This window comes from Hemicordylus capensis, chromosome 2 (genome assembly GCF_027244095.1).
Source record: "Hemicordylus capensis ecotype Gifberg chromosome 2, rHemCap1.1.pri, whole genome shotgun sequence".
In the NCBI taxonomy this organism is placed as follows: domain Eukaryota; kingdom Metazoa; phylum Chordata; class Lepidosauria; order Squamata; family Cordylidae; genus Hemicordylus; species Hemicordylus capensis.
This window is the reverse complement of record NC_069658.1, coordinates 279,103,193-279,127,484: the sequence shown is the minus strand read 5'-3', so window position 1 is coordinate 279,127,484 and position 24,292 is coordinate 279,103,193. Positions and strand designations below refer to the sequence as shown.

The 24,292-nt window shown below is 43.4% G+C and overlaps 1 protein-coding gene across 12 annotated transcripts in view; it reads left to right on the top strand.

Moving 5' to 3' along the window:
* Positions 1-24,292, top strand: part of FRMD4B (FERM domain containing 4B) — a 393,137-nt gene that overhangs the window by 301,415 nt on the left and 67,430 nt on the right. For 10 of the 12 annotated variants that reach the window (XM_053298157.1, XM_053298156.1, XM_053298158.1 and 7 more), the window contains 3 exons: positions 14,026-14,109; positions 15,436-15,501; positions 19,358-19,415. In XM_053298157.1, coding sequence (XP_053154132.1) covers positions 14,026-14,109; positions 15,436-15,501; positions 19,358-19,415 — 208 coding nt within the window. Of the gene's footprint in view, positions 1-4,001; positions 4,020-14,025; positions 14,110-15,435; positions 15,502-19,357; positions 19,416-24,292 lie in introns of those variants that run through there. The other 2 variants (XM_053298164.1, XM_053298154.1) reach the window with 2 other exon arrangements.

The following is a 24,292-nucleotide window of genomic DNA, read 5'->3' as shown; positions in this document are numbered from 1 at the left end:
TAAATGCCTATTTGTAGAGGGGGGTTTTTAATTCACTCTCAGAAGCAGAATCTAAAACAGTAATTACATTTTGTTTCTGCTGGACAAAGTATTTATTTTTCAGCTGTATACCCCTGAAAATAATCTGTATTGCTCAACATCTAGCATGCTTACCAGTAATACATAAGAAAGATTCCTGTGACACCATAACAACATAAAGTCACCCACCTTCGGCTAGAGTTGGATTCTACCTCTATAGGATCAGATCAGATAGAGGAGATTCCATTCTGTGACGCTACATGGGACACCTTTGAGTTGGTCAAGGATATGGTTACAATTCTTTCAGGTATGGGTGCGGCAACATGTTGCTTGGACCCTTGCCCCTCTGCAGCCAGAGGTGCTTTTGCCCAGCTTCATCTGGTTTGCCAATTATGCCCTTACATTGATCGGCAGGCATGAATGACAGTGACCCATGCCCTTGTTATCTCCCATTTAGATTATTGTAACGCTCTCTGTCTAGGGTTACCTTTGAGGATGATCGGGAAGCTGCAGCGGGTACAGAATGCAGCGGCTCGCCTACTCATGGGTGCCAGAAAATAGGACAGGGTAACACCTCTCCTACAGTCATTGCACTGGTTGCCTATTCACTTCCAAGCTCAATTTAAGGTCCTGGTTTTGACCTTCAAAGCCTTGCAGGGCCTGGCACCTGTCTACCTAAAGACTCACCTCTCCCATCCAGTTACATCCCATCTGGTTAGGTAATCTCAGATGGCCCTTCTGTCGGTCCCTGATTTCCGAGATGTTTGGAGCTCTAGGGCCCGTGAAAGGGCCTTTTTGGTTGCTTCCCCGCTCCTTTGGAACTCTCCCTCCCTACAGATCCGGCTAGCCCCTTCCTTACCGATCTTCAAATCACTATTGAAGACTTTTCTTTTTCTCCAGGCTTTTGCCCTGTAGTTTATTTTTCTGTTCTTTGGTAGTTACTTTAGTTTTTAATTTCGAACGTAATTTTTAACGTTGTCTGTTTGCATCTTGTTGTGCACCACCTGGAGTCTTCAGAGTGGGCGGTATATTAAATGTCTCAAATAAATAAATAACCGATTTGTTGTGATGCAAGTTTTCTTTCAAACATTTACAAGAGTAGTTAAACATCTTATGCATATCTACTAAGAGATGTAACAAAGCTGCATATGTGTTGGTGGACTACAGTCATTCTGTTATAAATGTACAAATCTCAGCAGTCCCATTTGGTTTGGTTGATCAGATGATTCTTGAAGGATCTGGACTCAAATTTGAGTCTTTCATGTCCTCACTGGGTGGTCTTGGGCACTGTCTCCCAGTAATATACAAAGAGTTGTGATCTACCTCAGGCAATTATGTAGGCAATGCAATACACTTTGTAAAGCATTTTACTAGCCATAAAAATGTGTTTATAAATTGTGAGTAATGTTGACGATCCAGACTAACCTTCTGTGAATGCTCCGGGTTTTTCTGCTGCATGATGTGGGGAAGGTGATTTTCGATATCTCCCCCTTCTGTCCTGAAGTGTTGCAGGACCTTTAGGGAGATATTTTTGGGAGGCATGTGTGTCTGCAGAGGGAAAGGGAAATCACCCAAAGCCAAACCTCATGCAATAGCAAAACATGGCACATCTGAGATGGTTAGTCTGGATACTGGCCAGTGTCTTTCAAGAATAAATGTAACTATTTTCAGGTTGTCTGTGTAGAAATAACTTTTCTTCAAATAATTTTGACAACTGGATAGTACAGTAATATGTGTAAAGAATTATATGCAATCCATAAAATATGCTTCTGGCTGTGTTTAATAGAAAGATATTTCAATTACTTGTGTAGAAGACCGCCAATGTAGTTGAGATAGTCAGCAAATGTAAATAGGTTTGGAGAGCAAATTAGGTGAGTAAACAATAAGCATAATCCAGCACTTTTATTTTAAAATTAAGCACTTTTTAAAATCACACTGATTTGGAATGATTGAAACATAGGCTTAGCTCTCCCACTGAAATCAATAAGATTAAACATGTTCCACTTTGGCTGGATTGTGCCCGTTATGTTTTGAGAGCAGCTAAGGAATATGCTGTAATGGTTGCTGTAGTTTATTAACATCAGTGGCTGACATTCAGATTAATGTTGCACTGGCTGGAAAAAAAATTCTGTGCATTCTGAGGAACGGGTAATTTTTGCTGATCTCCCCTTCCCTTTGCATTCCACTGTGCCTCCTGAAAATGCAGTCCACTATGCAGTCCCCTTCCCTTTGGAGTCCTGTGTTATGAGACCTTCAGGGACATATTTTCAGGAAGTACAGTGGGCTTCTGTAGAGGATTAAAGCCTATGTCTCAGAGCAAGCCCACGTGAGGGGAAGAAAAATGCTGAATCATCCCCTCTGTGCTTTCCGAGCTAGGCTTTTCCTTAAACCTTTCTGTATCTCTGGTATTTTCAAAAATGGTGCTACCACCACCACCCCCTTTATCACAGAGCTTGACCCTCCCTGGGCTTGGGGAGGAAATCCCAGGGGGAAATTCTCTTTCTTTTGCTATTTGAATAGTACATTAATAAAAAACTTCCACGTGCAAGCCTACACGCGGGGAGAAAACTAATAGCTGCTGAGCTCCTGAGGCATGTTTTGCACCAGAGAAAAAGCCTCCTTTCAGCCCCCCCCCCCCGAGTTAAAAATCCACTCGGATGAGGCTTGTAAAGAAAAGAACAAAAGGGGGGGGGTATTCAAATGTTACAGACTGCTCCTATCTGTGGCTTTCTCAGCTTTTAGTTACAGGTAAAAATACTCAGTAGGTCACAAGAATACTTCAAAATGCAGCCCAGATGATGTTGGGGCAGCACACTTTTAAAATCGTGGTTACCCAGTTTCAAGGAACAGGTATATAGGAAAATACAAAAAAAGCTTTAAAAGCTTATAGAGTATTTTGCAATGCCCAGGCTGGATGGGTGAAGGCTCGTGTTTCTTAGTTTAGTTACATTACAGGTAAACAATAATAGACGAGTATCAGGAATATGCAAAACACACACAAAAGAAACTGAAAATCTGACACGAAGTCTGACTAAACAAACTTTACCTAGACTAAACTTCCCAAAGCCAATGCCCTGACTTCCTTTGTCTTGAGCTAACCAAAACCCTGGTTGAGAATCAAGCCCCTGCAGTCCTATTGTCCAAGATCTGCAGCCATCCTCCTGCATCCATACTCCATGGCCACACATCCTGCTCTCACTCCCAGCCTGCTTTTTCTAACAAAGGAACCTTCTCTTCCTCCCAGTGGCTCTCTAGGTCCCACCCACCTTGTGTGCTGATTGGCTGAGCTTTGGAGTTCGCCAGCCTGTCAGTCAGGACAGTTCACTTCCCGTTAACTCTTTAGGTGAGGGCTGGCTGGTCACTACAGCTTCAGAAGGAAGAGGAAATTGGCAGAAATTGCCCCTCCCTTATTACCCCTCCCCCTACATGTGCAACATTTTTTGGCATGCACAGTGTTAATCTGGATAACAGCCACTGGTACAAATAGATGAGCTGGATAAGGACCATGCATATTTACAAATTTAAGTGCATGCAGAGAAAAAGTAGAGCACAATTCAGGAGCTCTGTAACAGATCCTGAAACATTTAAAAGTTAACACTATTATGCTGCTAATATACTAACGGTGTTCTTAACTCTTCTTGGGCATATACATAAAACAGTGCCACAGAAGCTAGTGGCAGTAGTTTTAACTATTGTGGTGACTGAAAGTGCTTTCAGTGACTAAAGATGCTTACATACTACTTGAAATAAGAGAAGTATGCAACCAAATGTAGCATGTAATTCCTGTAAGGACATTTGTCTGTAATTTATAATCTGTGCTTATTGTCCATGCTTATACTGAACAGTTTATGCATCGTGGTAATTGTACTATCTTATTTAATGCCCTGCAGTGAATGCTCTAGAACCATGGTTTCCAAAGTACAGGTTGCAACTTGGTACTGGATCGGAGGATATTAGGCATTGGGTCCCTTGCTAATGAAAATTATGACCCGTCACATTAGGTAAATGGAACTCTGCCTGATCATCTTTTCTATGGTATTTAAAACATTTTATAAGTAATGTATTTCTCTAATGTGTCACTTAAGCATTCAGTAGTTTAAATAGCATGCATTGCCCTACTGTGATTTTATGGAAACCCTTAAGATGATACATTATTATTTTGGATTTCACGGATAAGTAAGTGCCTTCAAATGAGTCTCAAGACAAGAAGTTTGAAAACCACTGTTCTAGAAATATGAATGCTACTAGGTGATTTTAGATTCAAACAGGAATCATAGCAATGGAAGATTACCATGCTATTGTCAACATGGCTCCATGGCTGTGCACTTCTTCTACAGTAAAATTGACACACACGCACACACCCCACACACCACCAGGCTACTTTGTTCATTGTTTTGGCTGAGAAAGAATGTTAGTCTGGATCTCCTGTGCACAGAAGATTCGATTCGAGTTCAAATCAAATCAGCTGATTTGAGTCAAAATTGAATCTGCTGCCCTCAAATCAGGGTAGATTTGATTCTAATAGATTCAAATTCTATTTTAACTGGCTAGGGGGCACCAAGGCAGGTTGGGTGGCAGGGCCCCATGGATGCTGCCTACCACCCAAGCCACAAAGCGATTGGGCACGCAATTGTTTTTTTAAGAATTTTTTTAGTTTTAAGTGATTTTGTATCTTTCTGCCATAGGAATAATGGGGATTCAAAGCAGCCCCATTATTTCTGCCCCTTCACTTTGGAATCCCCCCCCCCAGATTTGGTCTGCCTCCTCCCTTTCAGCCTTTAAAATCTTATTGATGACATTTCTTTTCTATCAGGCGTTTGCCCTTTAAATCTTTAAAAAAATTCTTGGATGCTGTTCTTGTTTTGTGCACCGCCCTGAGTCTGTGGCTGGGCTGGTATATTAAGTCCTTTAATTAATAAAATAAATAAATTTCCTGTGGGTAGTGCCTAGGTGCTCGGAAGTGGGTTGGCGTTAGAACACCATGGTTGCCAACTACCACTCAACTCGCAAGGCAGTGGGGCACCCTGGTGATTTTTAGGGAATTTGTATGTATTGTAGAATCTCTAGTGTTAACTAACTTTTTCTCATAACGAATCCCTATGAAGAAACAATGTAACATCAGAGAATCTAATGTGTTTATACTCTTGGATGTTACATTACTTCTACATAGGGATTCGTTATGAGAAAAAAATAGAGAACACCAGAGAATCTAAAATACATAAAAATTCCCAAAAAATTCCCAAAAAATTACCCGAGTACCACACTGCCTTGCAGCTTGGCTGTTAGTTGGCACCCATACCACCCTACCCTCATACCCACTCTGGAGTACCTAGACACTACCCAAATGTAGCATGTAATTCCTGTAAGGACATTTGTCTGTGATTTATAATCTGTTGTTATTGTCCATGCTTATAATGAATAGTATATGCAACGTGGTAATTGTACTATCTTATTTAATGCCTAGGGAATAAAGGGGCCGCTTTGAATCCTTATTGTTCCATATAGAAGAAAAATACAACATCACTTAAAACTAAAAATAAATAAATCCTTAAAAATTGCCCAAGTGCCCCCACTGCCTTGCAGGTTGGGTGGTAGGTAGCACCCATAGGGCCATACCCCCACACTCAATCTGGAGTACCTAGGCACTACCCAAGGGGAATAATTGAGCCACTTTGAATCACCATTATTCCCTGTAACAGAAAAATACAAAATCACTTAAATCTTTAAAAAAACAAAACCCTTAAAAATCAACCGAGTGCCCCACCAGAGAAGCTCAGAGGGACACAATGAAATGGCAATGACTAAAGGAAACTTTAATCTTGAATCAATTCAAATTGAATCCAGGGAGATTCAATTTGAGTTCTATTTTGGCCGGGGTGCCAGGGCAGATTTGTTTCAAGGTCGAATCACTTGGATCAACCAGATTCTACTATTCATTGATCATTCTTATTGGGTGATATTTTCCATCCATGACCCACTAGCAGTAGGGTTCCAATCCATGATGCACTACTGCACACAGTTTTGTTAACACAGAAGTGAAAAGTTAGAATGGCTTCATTGGAAAGTAACTTTGATTTGGGATTCAGTGAAAAGGAATTGTTTTTGTATTGGAGATATGAAACTTCAGATACAATAGCAATAAAGTGTATATGAATGAGAACTGCTGAACAATTTGAGCATGATAAAAAACTTATATACAATTATGTATACAAAATTATGCTATTTTAGCAGATCACTATTTTGCTATCTGTGCAGCAGACACAGAAAGGACAGCATTTACACTTTAATGCCACTTTCCCTTGAAGTTTTGCCAGTTCTCTGCTATTGTATGTATGCCTTTTCTTTTCTTTTTTGGTAGTCTGAGGTGTCTTTGTTATCAGCATATAGACTATGATAACAAGCTGTCAATTTTGCTTCTGCACAAAAGAACCACGACTAATTGGGCTAATCTGACTTTTGTGCAAAGAGGAAGAACCCATGAATGTTAGCAATAACAAGTCTGTTGCTTGCAAGGGCCTTCTGGAGTTTTTCTAGCATCATGCAGACCGTGAATAATCTCCATTCGCTTAACAATAAATCCCCAGGTAGAGAAGAACAGATCCGTTTCCTGCCTGATGCATGAGAGAGTGTGTCCTATACTCTGAAGTCATTCTTGCAAATTGTCTGCGTTCCATATTGACTCTGAATGAGATCATATGGCCATTTTCTGTTTCTTACTAAAAGTAGAAGCTCTTGGATTTCAAATGCTCTTTCTGAATATCTGAGTTGCAGATCTGAAAATCTCAAACAAAATAAAACAAAACCTACCTACCACAGACATCCCTATGCACATGTGCTTTCTCCAGTTCACACTGTCTGCTGGAGCCATGCATGGGATTTGCTAATGAGGAAAAAGTCAACAAGGCACCTTGTTACTCACTGCTTTGGAAAGTGAAAGCAGCCTAAAATGACTTTTGGTACAAAGCCTCATCCACCTTGCATGATATAATTAATGCCTTCATGATTTGGTTTGAGTATTACTTCTTGCTGAAACTGAGCCTAGCTATCTAGTTTTCCTGTGGGTTATTCATTTTGCATTTATGGTTGTATTAATACTGCTACATACGGGCAGACCCTCAAGCATACTGCAGAAGCTAACTGAGTTCTCATCCACTTCCACTTTGACCCTCTGCTTCAAGTAGCTTTATGGAAGAACCAAGGGATGAGCTGATAAATGTTTTTAGAATTGCTTGTCATTAATGTGCTAAGCCCCCTAACGGCACAGCGGGGAAATAACTTGACTAGCAAGCCAGAGGTTGCCAGTTTCCCACCAGTTTCCCCACTGGTGGGAAACATCTACATCAGGCAGCAATATAGAAAGATGCTGAAAGGCATCATTTCATACTGCGTGGGAGGAGGCAATGGTAAACCCCTCCTGTATTCTACCAAAAGAAAACCACTGGGCTCTGTGGTCGCCAAAAGTTGACACCGACTTGACAGCACGCTTTACTTTAGTAATTAATGTATATTCAGAATGAGTGTACCATGAGCCATATTGAAATCCACTATGAACGGCACTCCTTGGAAATTGGGATACGCCACGCACACCATAGTTTGGGACTTGCTTGTGTTAATGCAATCACTACAGTCTCTTTGTTGAGAGATTGGAAATGGAAATGGTAAGCACATTGTGTTGAAATATGTATTCATCTATCTATATAATTCTCTTAGACCGTACCCATTGTTAATCCCATGCGAGACAGCTCTTGTGAGAGTTCGTGAGCAAGGGGATGGGGAGAGGAACGTGATGGCGCCAAAGAACATAAGGCCAATGGACAGGCCAGCAAACAGGCAGGCGGGAAGGAGGGTGGGGAGAGAAAGCGGCGTTGGCAGGAGAGGGAGCAAAAGCAGCGGGGCGAAAAGAGAGAAAGCACCGGCGGTGGGAGGGGGGAGAAAGTGGTGGTGGGTAGGGAAGAGGAAGTGGAGGGTGGCTGAAAAAAGCAGCTGGCCAGGCGGCCAGCCAGAGAGAAAAAAACATTGGAGGGGGAAAGAGGGAAGAGCCTCCACGTTGCTGGCAGCAGCCAGCAATTGTCTGGTTAGGTGATCCGCCTGCATAAGAAGAAGCCCTTGAACTTCTGCAGGCAGGTAAATGTTTTGAGGCTTCTTCCCCACTAGCCCTCTTGCCCTTTCTCATTGATTGTGAGAAAGAGCTCATCATTTGTTTGCACTAACATTACATTCTCCAGAATTCTGTCAGTCTTGTTTGGACTTTAACTTACTATATTGAGAAAATAATAAAATAAGCTTGCAGACAATTGCAGCCTCAGAGACTCATGAGGCCTTGTTGTAGCTGGACAGCCACTGTCTGTGGGAAGGAAGGTTTCACCTGCGAACCAGGCTGCAAGTCCCAGGCCCTGCCCATCAATCCCTCTTCTTTTCAGATGGCTCGTTGGGAAATATAATTTCCCTCATATATAGCTGGAGCAAAGAGGAACCCTCTCCACTCCTTGAAAACAAATATCTGAGTGCCTGATGATTGAACCATGTATTCTGAAATTCATCTGAATTGATTACCGCTTCTGGTTCAGGTTAAGTTCCTCTTCACCTAAGCAACCTCTCTCTGAACCAATTTTCAGTTTGGTTCAACACTCTGGCTCACAGGTTTACAATTTAGATATTGAGACAAGGGAGACAAGAGAGGAAGGAGAGGGAAGTGGAGGCAGGAGCAAAGAAAGGAAGCATAAGCTATTGTTTCCATGACACGTACTTAAGCTTAGTCAGCTAAGTGTTTTATGGACATAGTAGGTTTAGGAAGATAAGAACAGCCCTGCTGGATCAGGCCCAAGGGCCTACCTAGTCCAGCATTCTGTTTTACACTGTGGCTCATCAGATGCCTCTGAGAAGCCCACAGGCAAGAGGTGAGGACATACCCTTGCACTTGCTCCCCTGTAACTGGTATTGAGAGGCCTCTTGCCTCTGAGGTTGGAGGTGGCCTATAGCCACCAGACTAGTAGCCAATGACAGACTTGTCCTCCATGAATTTGTCTAAGCCCTTTTAAAGACATCCAAACTAGTGGCCATCACCACATCCGGTGGCAGATAATTCTATAGATTAATTTTGCACTGTGTGAAAAAGTACTTCTTTTTGTTAGTCCTAAATTTCCCGACCTTCAGTTTCATGGGATGACTCCTGGTTCTAGTGAGAAGGCGGGGGTGGGAGGCGGGGATTATCTCTGTCCACTCTCTGTACTCCATGCATAGTTTTATACATCTCTACCATGTCTCCCCATATTTACCTCTTTTCCAAACTAAAAAGCCCCAGCTGCTGTAGCCTTGACGGTGCTCCAGGCCCCTGACCATCTTGGTTGCCCTCTTATGCATCTTTTCCAGTTCTACAATGTTTTTCTTAAGTTACAGTGACAAGAACTGTATGCAGTACTCCAAATGTGGCCACACCAAAGATTTGTATAAGGGCATTATAATATTAGCATTTTTATTTTCAATCCCCTTCCTAATGATTCCTAGCATGGAATTTGCCTTTTTCAAAGCTGCCACTCACTGAGTTGACACTTTCAACGAGCTGTCCACCACAACTCCAAGATCTCTTTCCTGGTCAGTCACTGACAGCTTAGAGCCTATCAGGGAATAAGTGAAGTTGGGTTATTCTGCCCCAATATGCACCACTTTACACTTGCTTACATTGAACTGTATTTACTCAGTTTAGAGAGATCCTTTTGGAGCTTCTCACAATCTGTTTTGGATTTTGCTACCCTAAATAGTTTGGTGTCATCTGCAAATTTGGCCACTTTGCTGCTTACCACAACTTCTAGAACATTTATGAATACGTTAAAGAGCACTGGTCCCAGTATAGATCCCTGGGGGACCCCAATTCTTACTTCCCTCCATTGTGAAAACTGTCCAATTGTTCCTACCCTCTGTTTCCTGTCCTTCAACCAGTTTCCAATCCACACATGAACCTGTCCCCTTATCCCATGACTGCTAAGTTTACTCAGGCACTTTTATTGGGGAACTTTGTCAAAAGCTTTTTGAAAGTCCAAGTATACTATGTCAACCGGATCACCTTTATTCACATGCCTGTTGACACTCTCAGAGTACTCCAAAAGGTTAGTGAGGCAAGACTTGCCCTTGCAGAAGCCATGCTGGTTCTTCTTCAGCAGGGCCTGTTCCTCTATAGGTTTAACAATGTTGTCCTTAAGTATGCTTTCCATCAATTTGCCCGGCACAGAAGTTAAGCTAACCAGCCAGAAGTTTCCCAGATCCCCCCTGGTTCTCTTTTTGAAAATCAGAGTTACATTAGCTACTTTCCAGTCCTATGGGACAGAATCTGATTGTAAGCAAGTTTCCAAAAGTGATTTGAAGAAAGTAAGAGGAGGCCTCATCCACATTTTCCAGGAGGCAGTTCCAAGCATAAGGGGCAGCAAGGAAGAGGGTGTTGTTGTTTGAGGAAGTAGATGACCTGTGGGTAGTTGAGGATGGTGGAACTGTGGGAGCAATGGTTGCAGGCAAGAATGTAATGGGCGATGTGAACTGAGGGGTAGGGAGTGGTAAAGCCATTGAGGGCTTTGAAGGTATGGAATGATTACATTTTAGAGTTGGAAGGGACCTGGAGGCCTTCTCATCCAACCCCCTGCTCAGTGCAGTAAGCTGCTGCTGCACCCCTGACAGATGGCTGCCCAGCCTCTCCTTGAAAATGCTGAGGACAAGCAGTTTGTTTGTTTGTTTAGCCCACTCTTCCTGATCTGTGCTGGATTCTGCTCCCTGTACATTGCTGTGCTTTGTACATCAAACATTGTAATCTGTGATTACAATATGAGGACTGATGTATGGAGGACTGATCCTGTGTTTAGGCAATTGTGGGGGCAGGGGGAGGCACTGAAACCTAATTGATTATTGGATGCATTCTAATGACACTCCATTAGTTCATAATGCTGCATTCACAATGCTTGAGGTGGTCTCCTATCTGTGGACCTTTCCCAGTGTTTTCCTGATGGTGAAATGGGACACACCAATGTTTCATAGGCCCTTTGCAATCATTAACCTTGTAGCAGTTTGCAATTGTGAGGGAGTGTTGTGAGTAGGATAAAAAGACTGCTGCTGGTGTACCTCACATCTACAAAATCAAACCATTTTCTGTTTGGATGCCTTCATTCAGGGAAAGTTCTGGAGAGGGAGAGAGAGAGAGAGAACACCTGCCCATCATACCAGTAGATGTCATGGGTGTGATTCACCCATGTTTGTATACCACTTGATATATACCACCCATGTTTGTATATCTCTGGCAACCGAATGTTAACTTACTCTATGGTTATGCTTTTTATTTTTAGGTAAATATTTTAACTTAAAATTAAGATTGTAATTTTCCACGTTGATTATGTGTTGTGTGAAAAAGTACCTCCGTTTGTTGGTCCTAAATTTCCTGGCAATCATCCCATGAAATTGAAATACTTTTTCTCACAACGCATAATCAAGTTGTGGAATTCTCTGCCACAAGATGTGATGACAGCCAGCAACCTGGATAGCTTTAAGAGGGGTTTGGATAACTTCGTGGAGGAGAAGTCTATCAATGGCTACTAGTCAAAGGGCTATAGACCACCTCCAGCCTCAAAGGCAGGATGCCTCTGAGTACCAGTTGCAGGGGAGTAACAACAGGAGAGAGACCATGCCCTCAACCCCTGCCTGTAGGCTTCCAGTGGCATCTGGTGGGCCACTGTATGAAACAGGATGCTGGACTAGATGGGCCTTGGGCCGGATCCAGCAGGGCTGTTCTTATATTCTTAACGGTGATGTTATTGCTGTGATGGCCCATTCACAGATGAAAGTCATCACCTGATGTTGTAGTCTTCAAAGCTGATCTTTTGATCTGTGTGCAGCAGTGGCCAGGTGGCTCAGAGTCAGGACTGGGAGAGCCAGGCAACCAGTTGGGGCTTAGGGATCAAACTCTTAGCCAGAGGTCATGAATATGCCAAAGGCTGAGCCAAGCAAACAGGCAGGTATCGGGGTTGAACTGGTAGTCGAAGGTCAGAACACACTAGAGGTCAAGCACAGTAGGTTCATCAACAAAACAAGAACAAATGTGCAAGGAGATCTTGATACTAATGCAAAGCCTGCCTCAAACTGGAAGCCTATTATGCTTTTCCTGCTCCAGGGGGAGCCAGTGGTTGATCCCATGGGGCAGGACTTGTCCATGGCCTGGGCTTTAAAATCTGTTGCAGTGCAGCAAACTGCCACAAGGGGCAAAAACATGCAAAGCCTCAAACCAGGCAGACATGACATCGTCTCCCCGATTAAAAGGTTATCAGGTAGGTGGACCCGGAGGACCCCTGCCACAAGGGGCAAAAACATGCAAAGCCTCAAACCAGGCAGACATGACATCGTCTCCCCGATTAAAAGGTTATCAGGTAGGTGGACCTGGAGGACCCCTGGTTGAGGCCTTGAAGACAGTACCAGTCAGAGCAGATAATACTTGACTTGATAGACCAATGGGCCTGGCTTAGTATAAGGCAGCTTCAATCCACGTGATTCATATACATGTGTGACCATTTAAGTTATGTCTTGTATCATTTTCTTTTGGAACAAAAAAGAGGGTTTGACAGATGACCAGGAAGGAATGTCTCCAACGAGTCATATTGACCATGTACCACTTGCAGTGTGCAGTTTGCCTTTCTTTGTTATTTGGCTTCAATAGACCTGTTCTGTGCTTGCAAGTACAGTGAGGCCTATAACTGGTGGATTAATAAGAATTACATTATTTATTATTAGGATCCTCACGGTACAGACACGTTGCTGGAATGATAGATTTATCTCACACAAAGTGTGTGTGTATTTGTGTCTGTGTGTGTGTTTGCTACCCCTCTCTTCTTTTCTTGCATACAGTTTTATATATTTATTGAAGATGCAGATTTGATTTGATTTTTTAAAGAGAGCTGCAGGATGAATAGTCCTGCCTTTAGGAAGTGAACAAGGCTGGATTTGATTAATGCTGAGCCTTTCTAGTCTATGAAAGATCTTCCTGGCCAAAGGAGGAGAGCTTTCTATTGCCAGAAGATCTTTAGAAGAACAGTTTGAAGCATTGCTCTTGTACTCTCAAGCTATGCTTTGTGTGCAGATACATCCCCACCACAAAATACTTCAAGGAGGTTGGGAGTGAGGTGTCATTCTCCCCTGTGCTAAATTATTTAAGGATGCCATGAGCCCTGCAACATAGTTTTGAATGAGAATCAAGCACCTTGTATAAGAAGTCATACTGCCTGCTGCACTGGGAAACCAAGGCAAATGTTAATGACTCAGTCAGCCCAGTGCATTCTTGGTACAGAAAAGTCATGTTGATGCTTGTTCCGATCTCTGCTGAAGCATGCAGAAATCCTGCAGAAACTGATTGGCCTAATTAAGCAAGTAAACAGATGTTAAAAATATTATCCACTTTTTTTGGCCAGCAAACACACACGTCTTTTTGTCTTCTTAAAATAATTAAATGGATTTCTGCACAAGAAGTTACTATATAAAAAAATAAGATTTTTTTCTTACCCATCCCAACTATTCTATACCCTGAGATGCCCACATTAAAAAAAAAAACATTAAATAATTGTTTTTATTTAAAAGTTGAATACAATTTGCCTTAGGAACTTTATCTATTTCTCATTATGCGGGGGGCGGCGATTGTCTCTTATTGGATGGTTGGACCCGGATTATCATTCAGCAAAACCCCTTTAGTAATAAATGATCAGTGGCCAATGAATGTTATTTCTTTTTCTTCAAAAAAAACCCTGGCCTTTCTCAATAGTGCTGTGTTCCTAAACAGAATAATGTAGTGTAAGTGAACTTCTTGTGTTCAGAACTGTCATTCAAGAAGGCCTATAGGGTTACGTTGCTATGACAGCTGGAAGGTGGTGTGAATGAACAAATGAACGTGCTTTTGAATGGCCAAAACTCAGCACCTTTTGCTAAAACCGACCCTTGCCTTTGTGATTCCAAGATAGTAACATTCTACCCTTCCTTTGTCTTTTTAAGTGATGAAAATGCCAGAAAAGATCTAAAGAACTTGCCTATCTTTCCTACCAAGACGCTGCAGGAACATCCTTCACTTGCCTATTGGTAAGAGACTTCTATTTATCGCATGTGTATCCTTTTGTTTCTCCAAGCTGCTCAGGCTAGTTTTCATAGTTTCTTCCCCTCCTTGTTATCCTCACAACAACCCTGCAAAGTAAGCTAGCCTTAAGATATACTGACTTGCCGAAGGTGACCTTCAGCTTGGAACAGAAATCTTTCCACCTCAAGTTTATAGGAAGCTGACTTTTATGAATCAAGCCATCGGTTTATCCAACTCAGTATTGTCTACACTGACTGGCAGCATCTCTCCAGGGTTTGAGACAGGGGTCTTTCTGAGTGCTGGGACCTTCTGCATACAAAGCAGATGTTGTACTTCAGGGATGAGCTAGGACCCCACCTTCAGAGTCCATCTACCACAGCACATTGTCTTCCAGTGGACATACATACATATTTCTGGAAGATTTCCTTCCAGCTTATAATTATTTGAAAAGCTGTTGAGCCAATAGTATAGGTTTGTTCAGTCCCAGACTCTGGGTATAAATAGTGGCACAGTTTAGGAGACAGAAACTTGAATTCAGTTTCTGGATTTGAATATGAGTTTACATGTTTAAGAAAATAATAGTTCAGGATGTGAAGAGTTCAGAGAGATTGACATCAAGAAGTTGCTCCCTCCAGAACATACTCAGTGAGGTAAAATCTGAACAAAGACAATTCTGGTAGTAAATGGCTTATGAATCGCAGCCTGAAAATCCAGTTGTGGTCCTGAATAAAAACCATAGTATGTGGATTATAGAGCCTTCTTGAGGCAATGTTCATCTTGACTTTTAGCTGAAATAAAACATACTGGTGTGTATGCATGTGTGTATGTGTGTAAGAGGGAGAGAGATGAGAACCTCAGAATAAATTCTCTTTCAATACTCTAGTAATACTAGGAGATGATTCACAGATGATTTACAATGGTATATTTCTTTGGCTGCAGTCCTAACACATTAAAAATGAGATTTAAGCAGCCTAGCTGTGTGCCTTGCACAATCTGTCTGTGGCAGCATTGCTACCTTATTTTCTCAGAGCTCCTGCACTTTAGAGTGTTAATATAAGGCAGAAATCAACTGCTGAAGCTATACCAAGCATGGCACAGCCATTCCAGGAAAGGCTCAGCCTACTGAATTCCTGCCTGCCATTCAGCTGTTAAAGGTACAGGAGCCCCATCAGAAAAAAACATGTGGTAACTCCAGTCTGTGGCAGCACGCAATTCACCTTGCAATCCTTGAAGTTACAGAGAAGTTCTCAGGTCTTTTTCCTGTACTGAGTGGCATTCTTAGAGTAAAACAATATTCTCTTTGTCAATGGACTATTCTGCTTGCTCCACAGTGAAGATCGAGTCATTCAACATTACATAAAAAGTAAGGGGCTGACCAGAGGACAAGCTATTGTTCAGTAAGTGTTTCACTTGACTGTTTTGGAAAGAGGTGGACTGGTAGAATGAGCTTTATTAAAAATGACTTCTGTTGACATGCTACTTTATTATTAGTTATATAATGTCAATGAAGCCTTGTGCCAACCCTCGCGCAGGTGGATGGATAGACTGTTTCCTCTCTCACTAAAGTGAGACAGGAAATGATCCAGCAACCTGCTCGCCACCAAAGAAGCCAATGGGAAAATGACCACTGGTGGTGGCAGGAGACAGAGGCGGTGGCAGCAAAAGGCAAGTCGGGGTGCGGCAGAGGGGCTAATGCCAGCCCCCACATTATTTATTTATTTATTATTTCTCTGTCTAAGTCACTTCTCTGAGTCATTTTTGGAAGGGTGGTATAGAAATTGAATTAATAAAAATGATGATGATGATGATGATGATGATGATGATGATGATGATGATGATGGAGATGAATGGGGGGTGGGGTTGGTGAAGCAGTAGGGGCTGGGGGTCTGCCATGGGATGCAGAGCACAGACTGCTACAGGGCTTCTTATGCCCTCTAGTTTTTGTCACCATATCTTAAAAGGATGTTGTAGAACTGGAAAAGGTGCAGAAGAGGGCAACCAAGGTGATCAGGATCCTGGAGCACTTTCCTTATGAGGCTAGGCTACAGCATCTGGGGCTCTTTACTTTGGAAAAGAGGTGACTAAGGGCAGACATGATTGAGTTGTATAAAATTATGCATGGAGTTCAGAGGGTGGCCAGAGAGAATTTTTTTCCTTTTACGTACAATTCTAGAACCAGGGGTCATGAAACTGAAGATCAAGAAATTTAGGACCAACAAGAGGAAGCACTTTTTCACACATCTGTGGAATTCTTTGCCATGGGATGTGGTGATGGCCACCAGCTTGGATGGCTTTAAAAGGGGCTTAGACAAATTCATGGAGGACAGGTCTATCACTGGCCTCTAGTCTGAGGGCTATAGGCCACCTCCAGCCTCAGAGGCAAGATACATCTAAATGCCAGTTGCAGGGGAGCAACAGCAGGAGAGGGGGCATGCACATACTTCTTGCCTGTGGGTTCCACAGAGGTATCTGGTGGGCCACTGTATGAAACAGGATGCTGAACTAGCCACTGTGTGAAACAGGATGCCTTGGGCCAGATCCAGCAGGGCTGTTCTTATGCCCCTGCTTCATATTTTATTTTGCTAAAGCATTCTCCCCAACTCCTATGCGGAAGGATAATATGCAATTATTCTCTTTAAAGTGGTATATATTTGCTTCACAAATTACTAGAGCCAAGAAACTTCATCCAAATCTTTGTTCAGTTTGTACTAAATGGGAATTACTCTTACTAGTTACATTTAGAAGTAAGAGTATAGAGAACTTGTATAGAGAAAGAGTATAGAGGTCCACAGCCAAAGCAGGCATCTTAGGGAGATGTGTGACAGAGATAAGTTTAGCTTCTTCCATTGTAGAGCTACACTGGTCATGGCACTCACTTCCTTCTTCCATTCATTTTACTGTACAACACTTCAGATTCACCCCACAGTGGTAGCAGAGGCTAGTGGCCAGTGACAGCATGATGAGAAAAAGTACACTTGCCAAACAGCTTGCAAATAACAAGTAACTAACAAACTGAAATTGAATCCGGACAAGACGGAGGTAATGTTGGTCAGTAGGAGAGCCAATCGAGATGAGGAGATTTTACCGATTCTGGATGGGGTTGCACTCCCCTTGAAGGAGCAAGTACACAGCTTGCGGGTATTACTGGACCCGGCTCTGCTTTTGGAAGCTCAGGTGGAGGCGGTAGCCAGATGTACCTTTGCACGGCTTCGGCTAGTACGCCAGCTGCGTCCCTTTCTTGAGAAGGCAGATCTGGCTACAGTTACCCATGCCTTAGTCATGTCAAGGCTGGATTATTGTAATGTGCTCTAGGTGGGGCTGCCCTTGAAGAATATCCGGAAACTGCAGCTAGTGCAAAATGCAGCAGCTAGGGTTTTATCTGGAGCTGCCCGGTGGGAGCACATCACACCCATTCTGAAAGAGCTGCACTGGCTACCAGTTTGTTTCCGGGTCCAATTCAAGGTGCTGGTTTTGACCTTTAAAGCCCTTAATGGTTTGGGCCCGGGATACCTGAGGGACCGCCTGCTCCCAAGGGTTGCTGCCCGCTTGACGAGGTCATCTGAGGGGGCTCTGCTCCAGGTACCAACAATGAGGGAGGCTCGGTTTTCGTGCACACGGGACAGGGCCTTCTCTGTTGCTGCCCCCAGACTCTGGAATGCTCTCCTGGTGGCTATTCGCTCCTCGGTCTCCATTACAGCTTTTAGAAAAAGTGTAAAATCTTTTTTTTGCCCAGGCATTTATTTGATTCTCTGCTGCTGCTCTTTATAGTCTGTATTGCTTTTATGCTTTTGTTTTAAATTTTTAATCAGATTTGTTTAATATTTTTTTCACTTAATATTTTAATTGTGTCTTTTTTACCATCTTGTGTTTAAATTTTTTGCTGTAAACCACCATGGGATTACTTTAATGAAAGGCGGTATATAAATTTAACAATAAATAAATAAATAAAATAGTCGTGTGCATGGAACTGCCGCAGTGTGGTTTGACATGGGGGTGGGAGTGTCTTCCTTTAAGGGGAGGGGAGGGTGCACTTACCCCTCCCGCCGCTTTCCCCCCACCGGTGCTCAGTTTTTAGGAAACTTCTTGGGGCGGCAGCGTATCTCCCTGCCACCCTGTCCCCCGTTCCTGGCTGGAAGCAGCGACTATGCGTGTGCCCACTATGCGCGTACCCACCGCTCACGGCCGCACGCACGTCACGCATGTGACATGCACGGCGCACGCACAGCAGGCACACGCGCAGTCGCTACTTCCGGCCAGGAATAGGGGAAGGGGCAGCAGGGAGGTATGCTGCCGCCTCAAGAAGTTTCCTAAAATCCGAGCACCGGTGGGGGGAAAGCGGCGGGAGGGGTAAGTGCACCCTCCCCCGCCTGTAAAGGAAGACACCCCCACCTGGCGTCAAACTGTTGAGCCAGCACCTGTGCAAACCAATTTGGAGGCCTTTTGAATGGCCTTCGAACCAGTTTGTGCACACCACTACTTGCAAAGGCACAACAATCTACTTTGGCTCTGTCAGTGCAATTTTAATAATAGTTCCCTGCATTCCCACACATGCCCTCTACTTCCGCCAGTGCCCGCACAAGTCCTTTCTCCAGAGGACTTTGTCATATTTATCAGTTAAAGAATGCCTTTTAGAATCTGGGGCATAACTAGGAAATAATCCAACAGCAGAAGCTGTGTAAACAACTGACAAGTACTACAAGTGCTGGTCAGATCTCATTTCCTGCATCTCTGATGTTATGTGTGGTTCACTATTCAAATTTCTGTCATATATCCACAAAGTAGGTCAGCTACATTTACAATGGAAGTGTGTTCAGTAGAACATAACATGCCTTAGAGCTAAACTTGGAAAATAGTTCAGTCCTATATTGTAGAGCGCTCAGGCATTATAGTTGGAGCCAAGTTTTTAATGGAGTTCAGCAGTTATTCAGGCAAGTAGAACAGGGTGAGCAGCACCTGGCAAACTGCACTGCACAACTGATAGCTTGAGTTTTGTTTAAAAAAAAAAACCCCAAGAGAATGCATTTAACTTGGCTTTTTAAAATTTGACAGTGCAGTTTGTTGCTTTGTTTGAACTCATTCTTAAAGTGATAACAAACATAGGTGTTGACTGATCCATTCTGAAAATAAGAAACCTCAAACACTCTGCTATTGTTTAAAGTAAACTTGGATATTAATCTAAATCCATCGGGGAACATGTGTCAACAGAAGACTTTGCAGAAGAACTGATCCTTTTGCTTGTGAATCTATCTATAGGTACATGAAAGTTGTTGAAGCTCTACCTACTTATGGAGTCCATTATTATGGCGTAAAGGTGAGTGGCTGCTGTGTTTGTTATGTACAGTTTTGAAAGAGCAGGCCTAAAAATAAAAAATAAGGAAAAAGTACTAGAAGAATTAGGGCTCAGGAATCCATTGTTAACATTTTGATTTTTAAGACTGGATTTTGAGCATAATTTTCCTCCCCATTTTGTATGATATGCAGAATGGGTATATATAAAGTTCCTGTAATTCAATCAGGAGCTTTTTTTATTATTATTATTTTACCATTCACCTAATTACATTAGATAACTCAAACTCTCAAAAGAAACTCAAGCTCAAGATAGTTCTAACTCCTGAAGTGTAATATTTCACTAGAGAAACTTCATTTCAATCGAGATCCCATGCCACCCAAAATGTGGCATGGATTGTTCTTAAGCAGTGAAAATGTAGTTAGTAAAACCTTGTTGTCATTACTGCCTTAGCCCTATTCAGACATTACATTTTATGTGCATACAGATGTCTCTACATATATACATGTGTTTGTATGAATGATTCGTTTTAGAAGTGAACATGGGTGCAAGACCTTAAATGCAGGGTATGGATAGGAAGTGTACTACTGTAATGTGCTTTGAATATAATGTGTGAATAGAACTTTAATAGTTAAGACCTACCAAAAGAAAATGTTGGCTGCAGTCCTAAGCATAGATTGGATTCTTGAAAGTGAGCCTGATTAAATTTAGTGGGATAGTTAGTTAGTTAGGTAGTTAGTTATTAAAGATTTATTTACCAACATGTATTTACCAACTTCAGCCAACATCCTCTAAGGACAGCTCACAGATTCATGAAAAAAATAGCTAGAAGCAAAGATAAAATATAAATAGCTATTGAGGCTCTACACACAATCAGTGTGTAGAACCTTAAGGGGTTCTGTGGGGAGAGCGGCTTAAGCCCGCTCTCCCTGCAGACGATCCTCAGGCTAGCCCTGGGCAGCCGGATCAGCTGCCCACATGACTACCAGCTCTGTCAACTCATGATGGCCAAAACGGAGCGCTGACTCCGCTAACTTCATTTAAGGGGGGAGCAATTAAGCGTGATAAAAGCCAGGAGCTGCGCAGCTCCCGGCGGTTCACACACGCGGGGTAAACTGGGCTGGGCTCCCTTATCCTGATTTCCTCCACTCATGTGAATAGCCTCATTGTATAATTACCAGTTTGTAACCAGCTAGATTACATGCTGGAAGGCCGGGGAAAGTTAAAAGGTCTTTACCTGGCACAAATGTTCAAATCTGGTGCCAGGTCAGTCTCCCAGGGAAGGAATGTTCAAAGTACAGGGTGCCACAACTGAGAAGGCCCTTTCTGTCATCACCACCCACCTAAGGTGGAGGAACTCAGAGTGGAGCTTCTGATTACAAACATAACAGGCAGGCAAGCTCAAGTGGGAGGAGGTGATTCTTTAGAGTATTCCGAGCCAACATGTCTGAGGAGTTTAACTTTGAATTCTATGCATGTTCACTCAGAAGTAAGTTCCAGTGAGTTCAGCCTCAGATGTAAGGCAGCTGAAGTACAGGATCATGGCTGTTATTCAAAGGATAGGAGGCGGAAGTTTGGACGAGGGATATTGAATTTCTTCAGTATCAAGACAACCATGCTGGAAATGCACCCTGTGCTGGAAGGCTACAAACTCCTAAGCCTCCCATACCTGTCACAGTGCCTGTCTGCTCCAACTAAGACCCAGGATAATAATGGGAACAGATGGGAGATGGCAAGCTTGGTCAAAACTAATTTAAACACATATATCTAGGAGCGTAATGTACTATAATGTACTATACATAGTGAAAGTATCTGAAAGCCAGCGTAATGTAGTGGTTAGAGTGTTGGAGTAGGACTGGGTAGACCCAAGTTCAAATCCCTGTTCAGCCATGAAACTCAATAGGGCCGTTTACACAACCCATGAGTCTGGAAAGAGCTATGGGGGAAGGCAACCTTCCCTTACACGAACAAGGGCTCATCTACATGAGCAAGGGCTCACATGATCAGCATGGCAACAATGTCTTGAATATCTTCCAGTATCCCACAATGCATTGTGTGGGCAGTGGAGAGGCTGCCCACGTCAATGCAGCAGCTCCTGGCTTCCTGGCCACTCTATAGGTGGCACTCAATGGTGGAGAGCCAGCCAGGCTACCGGGAACTGCTGCAAAGAGCCCCGATCACCCACATGATTGGGGCTGTTGGGGTAGGGAGGGGTTTTCCACCTTTTACCTAGGTAAAACCAAGGTAGATGTATGGAGTAGCCCTGCTTTGGAGCAGCTGGGTAGGTGCAGGTCCCGAGGCTCCACACAAGACTCTCTGCCCTGGGTTTCCCGCTCCTACCCAGCTTTGACCAGTCATGTAAATGACCTTAGTGGGTGACTCCTTTTGTATGATATGCCCATCACTTCTCTCTCAGCCTAACCTACCTCACAGGGTTGTTGTGAGAACAAATGTATACACCACTGGGCTTCTTGGAGGAAGAGCAGGATATTTATTTATTTATCATATTTCTAGTTTTTGTGTGTGTGTGTGTGTGTGTGTGTAAATTTTATAAAATGTTATAAATGATATAAATGTTAAAATAAATAAATAAATGTATGACATTTACATGGATGGGGAAATAATGCCTGACTAAGATATAGTGCATTCTGGAATTAGACCCACATGAGAGGAATTTGTACCATGTGTACATATGAAGCTGCCTTATACCAAGCCAGATTATTAGTCTACCTAGGTCATTATTGTCTGCACTGCCTGGCAGCAGCTCACTAGTGTTTCAGACAGGAGTTTCAGACAGGAGATGCCAGGGGTGGAAGTTGGAACTTCTTGCATGCAAAGATGTGTTGTACCACTGAGATATGGCTCCTCCCCAAAAGCCCCATCCTGAAAACACATTGAGGCTCTTCTCATGATCAGTGAGAAGAGCCGTAAGGGGGGTTGTGGGGAGACTGGACTTAGCCCGCTCTCCCCGCAGACAATCAAGCCTGCAGCCCTGGGCAGCCGGATTGGCTGCCCACATGACTTCTGGCTCTGCCATGGAGGCAGCGGGGGATCAGGGGTCGCGTGGCCCCAGGAAGTTCCAGGACGCCCCGCGAGAGAGCTCGGGGCATCCTGGAGAGACCCCTGAGGCCAGGAGGCTGCTTGCAGCCTCCCGGTTGGGGGTCTACTCATGTGTCGTCATGCGCCAAGGTGACACATGATCAAAAAGCGGAGGTTAATGGAGCGCTCGCTCCGTTAACCTCGTCTAAGGGGAAGGGTACTTTGGGCGGTTTGCTGCCAGGAGCCACATGGCTCCCGTTGCAGCACACCATCGCCCAAAAGTGGGCTAGGCTCCCTTAGCCAACATTTAGGCGATCGTGAGAATCGCCTCATTAAATTTGCTCCTTAGTTGTGAGGTTTTGAACAACATAGTTGATTTGTGCAGCGTCTCTGGTTTTTGAGCCTTAAGCACAGAGGCACTTTCTCATAGTTATGGTGGCTAGAAAGCTTTTCTACATTGGCTGCTACTTTGGCGAGCAAGAGGGCTGCCACAGTGGCTCCCCATGCTCCCCTTTGGCAACAAGCAGTTGCTGGGTTGGGGAGGTTTGCAGGTGGTGTGGGGGGTTAACTATTTCCCCCACATCAATAGCCGAATTCAAATCCCTCCGGACTGTGAGCAATGTATGTTTTGCCCTCTGTGGCTAATAGCAGCCTAGCTGGGGGGAGAATTTGCAATGGGGAAAAGGATAATTTCCCCTCCCTGCTGCATGACCACAATCCAAATTGGGCCCCACCCCACAGCTCCTTTTGGGAAAAGAAAAAGATTTTTCTTGGGAGATTTAATCATGTTTACTTTGCCCCTCAGGCTCTCCATGTTTCCCAGTTATTACTTGTTAGGAGGACAAACACATTGAAGTTACAATGCTCTGTAATAATGCATCCATGGGGGTCAATTAAGAACACATTTCTAAATGCCACTCCTGGAACTCTAAGTACTTAGCAGTGGAAATCTCTAGGCAAGCAGCATAAAGGTTGTGGCTTTGATTGGGTCCACAGTACAGCAGTAGCGGGAAAAACCCAGCTCAGATAGAAAAATTATAGTTTCTACTTATAATGCACTAATCTGTGATGTGTATATATACTGACTGACATTCTCCTCAGGTTTAGGAGGGAGGAGCAAAAGCACCCCTCAAGTTGCTGGTAAACTAGCTGCTCTCAAGGCTTGCCTCACAATGCAGCATGTAGGGAGGGAGATATGATTTTTACTTCTCTTCCCTCTTTGCAAAAGCTCTTTTCACTTGTGGAAATATGGCCCTGAGGCCTGCACAGCAGGTCATTTTTTTACCTATGTAATATATAATACTTCATGTATACAGATAACAAATAGGGCTGCAATGTTTAGTTGGTTAGATTAACTGGTTGAATAAAAAGGTGCCCTGATTAATCAGACAGTAGTTTGTTTATTTAAGTGAATGAAATTTCATCCAAAGATATTTTTAATGCAGATAGCTGATATTACCTCAGAAGAGGCTTAGTTTTATTGATAAAGGTGGATGCCAAAATACTTGAGTAAATGCCACTTGTTTTCTCTCTGTTTCATTGGTAAGGATGTGCACGAAATGCGATTTGGAAACCAAATGATGGCACATCCCTTTTAAACGGAGGAATCACACATCCCCTTTAATATGGAGGAGAGCAGGTCCATACCACTTCTCCTCCGCTTGCCGCCACTTCTGTAATCACAGCTCTCCCAGCAGCTATGATTGTGTGCCGGCAGGACATCTCCTAGCTGCTTCTGTGCAAGGCCAGCATGCACATGACCTCCATGCATGCTCAGCTGCCATATGCATACCGGCATTACGTGGGAGAGCTGGGAGATGCCCTGCTAGCACGCAATCATTGCTGGGGGGGAGCGCCGCAAT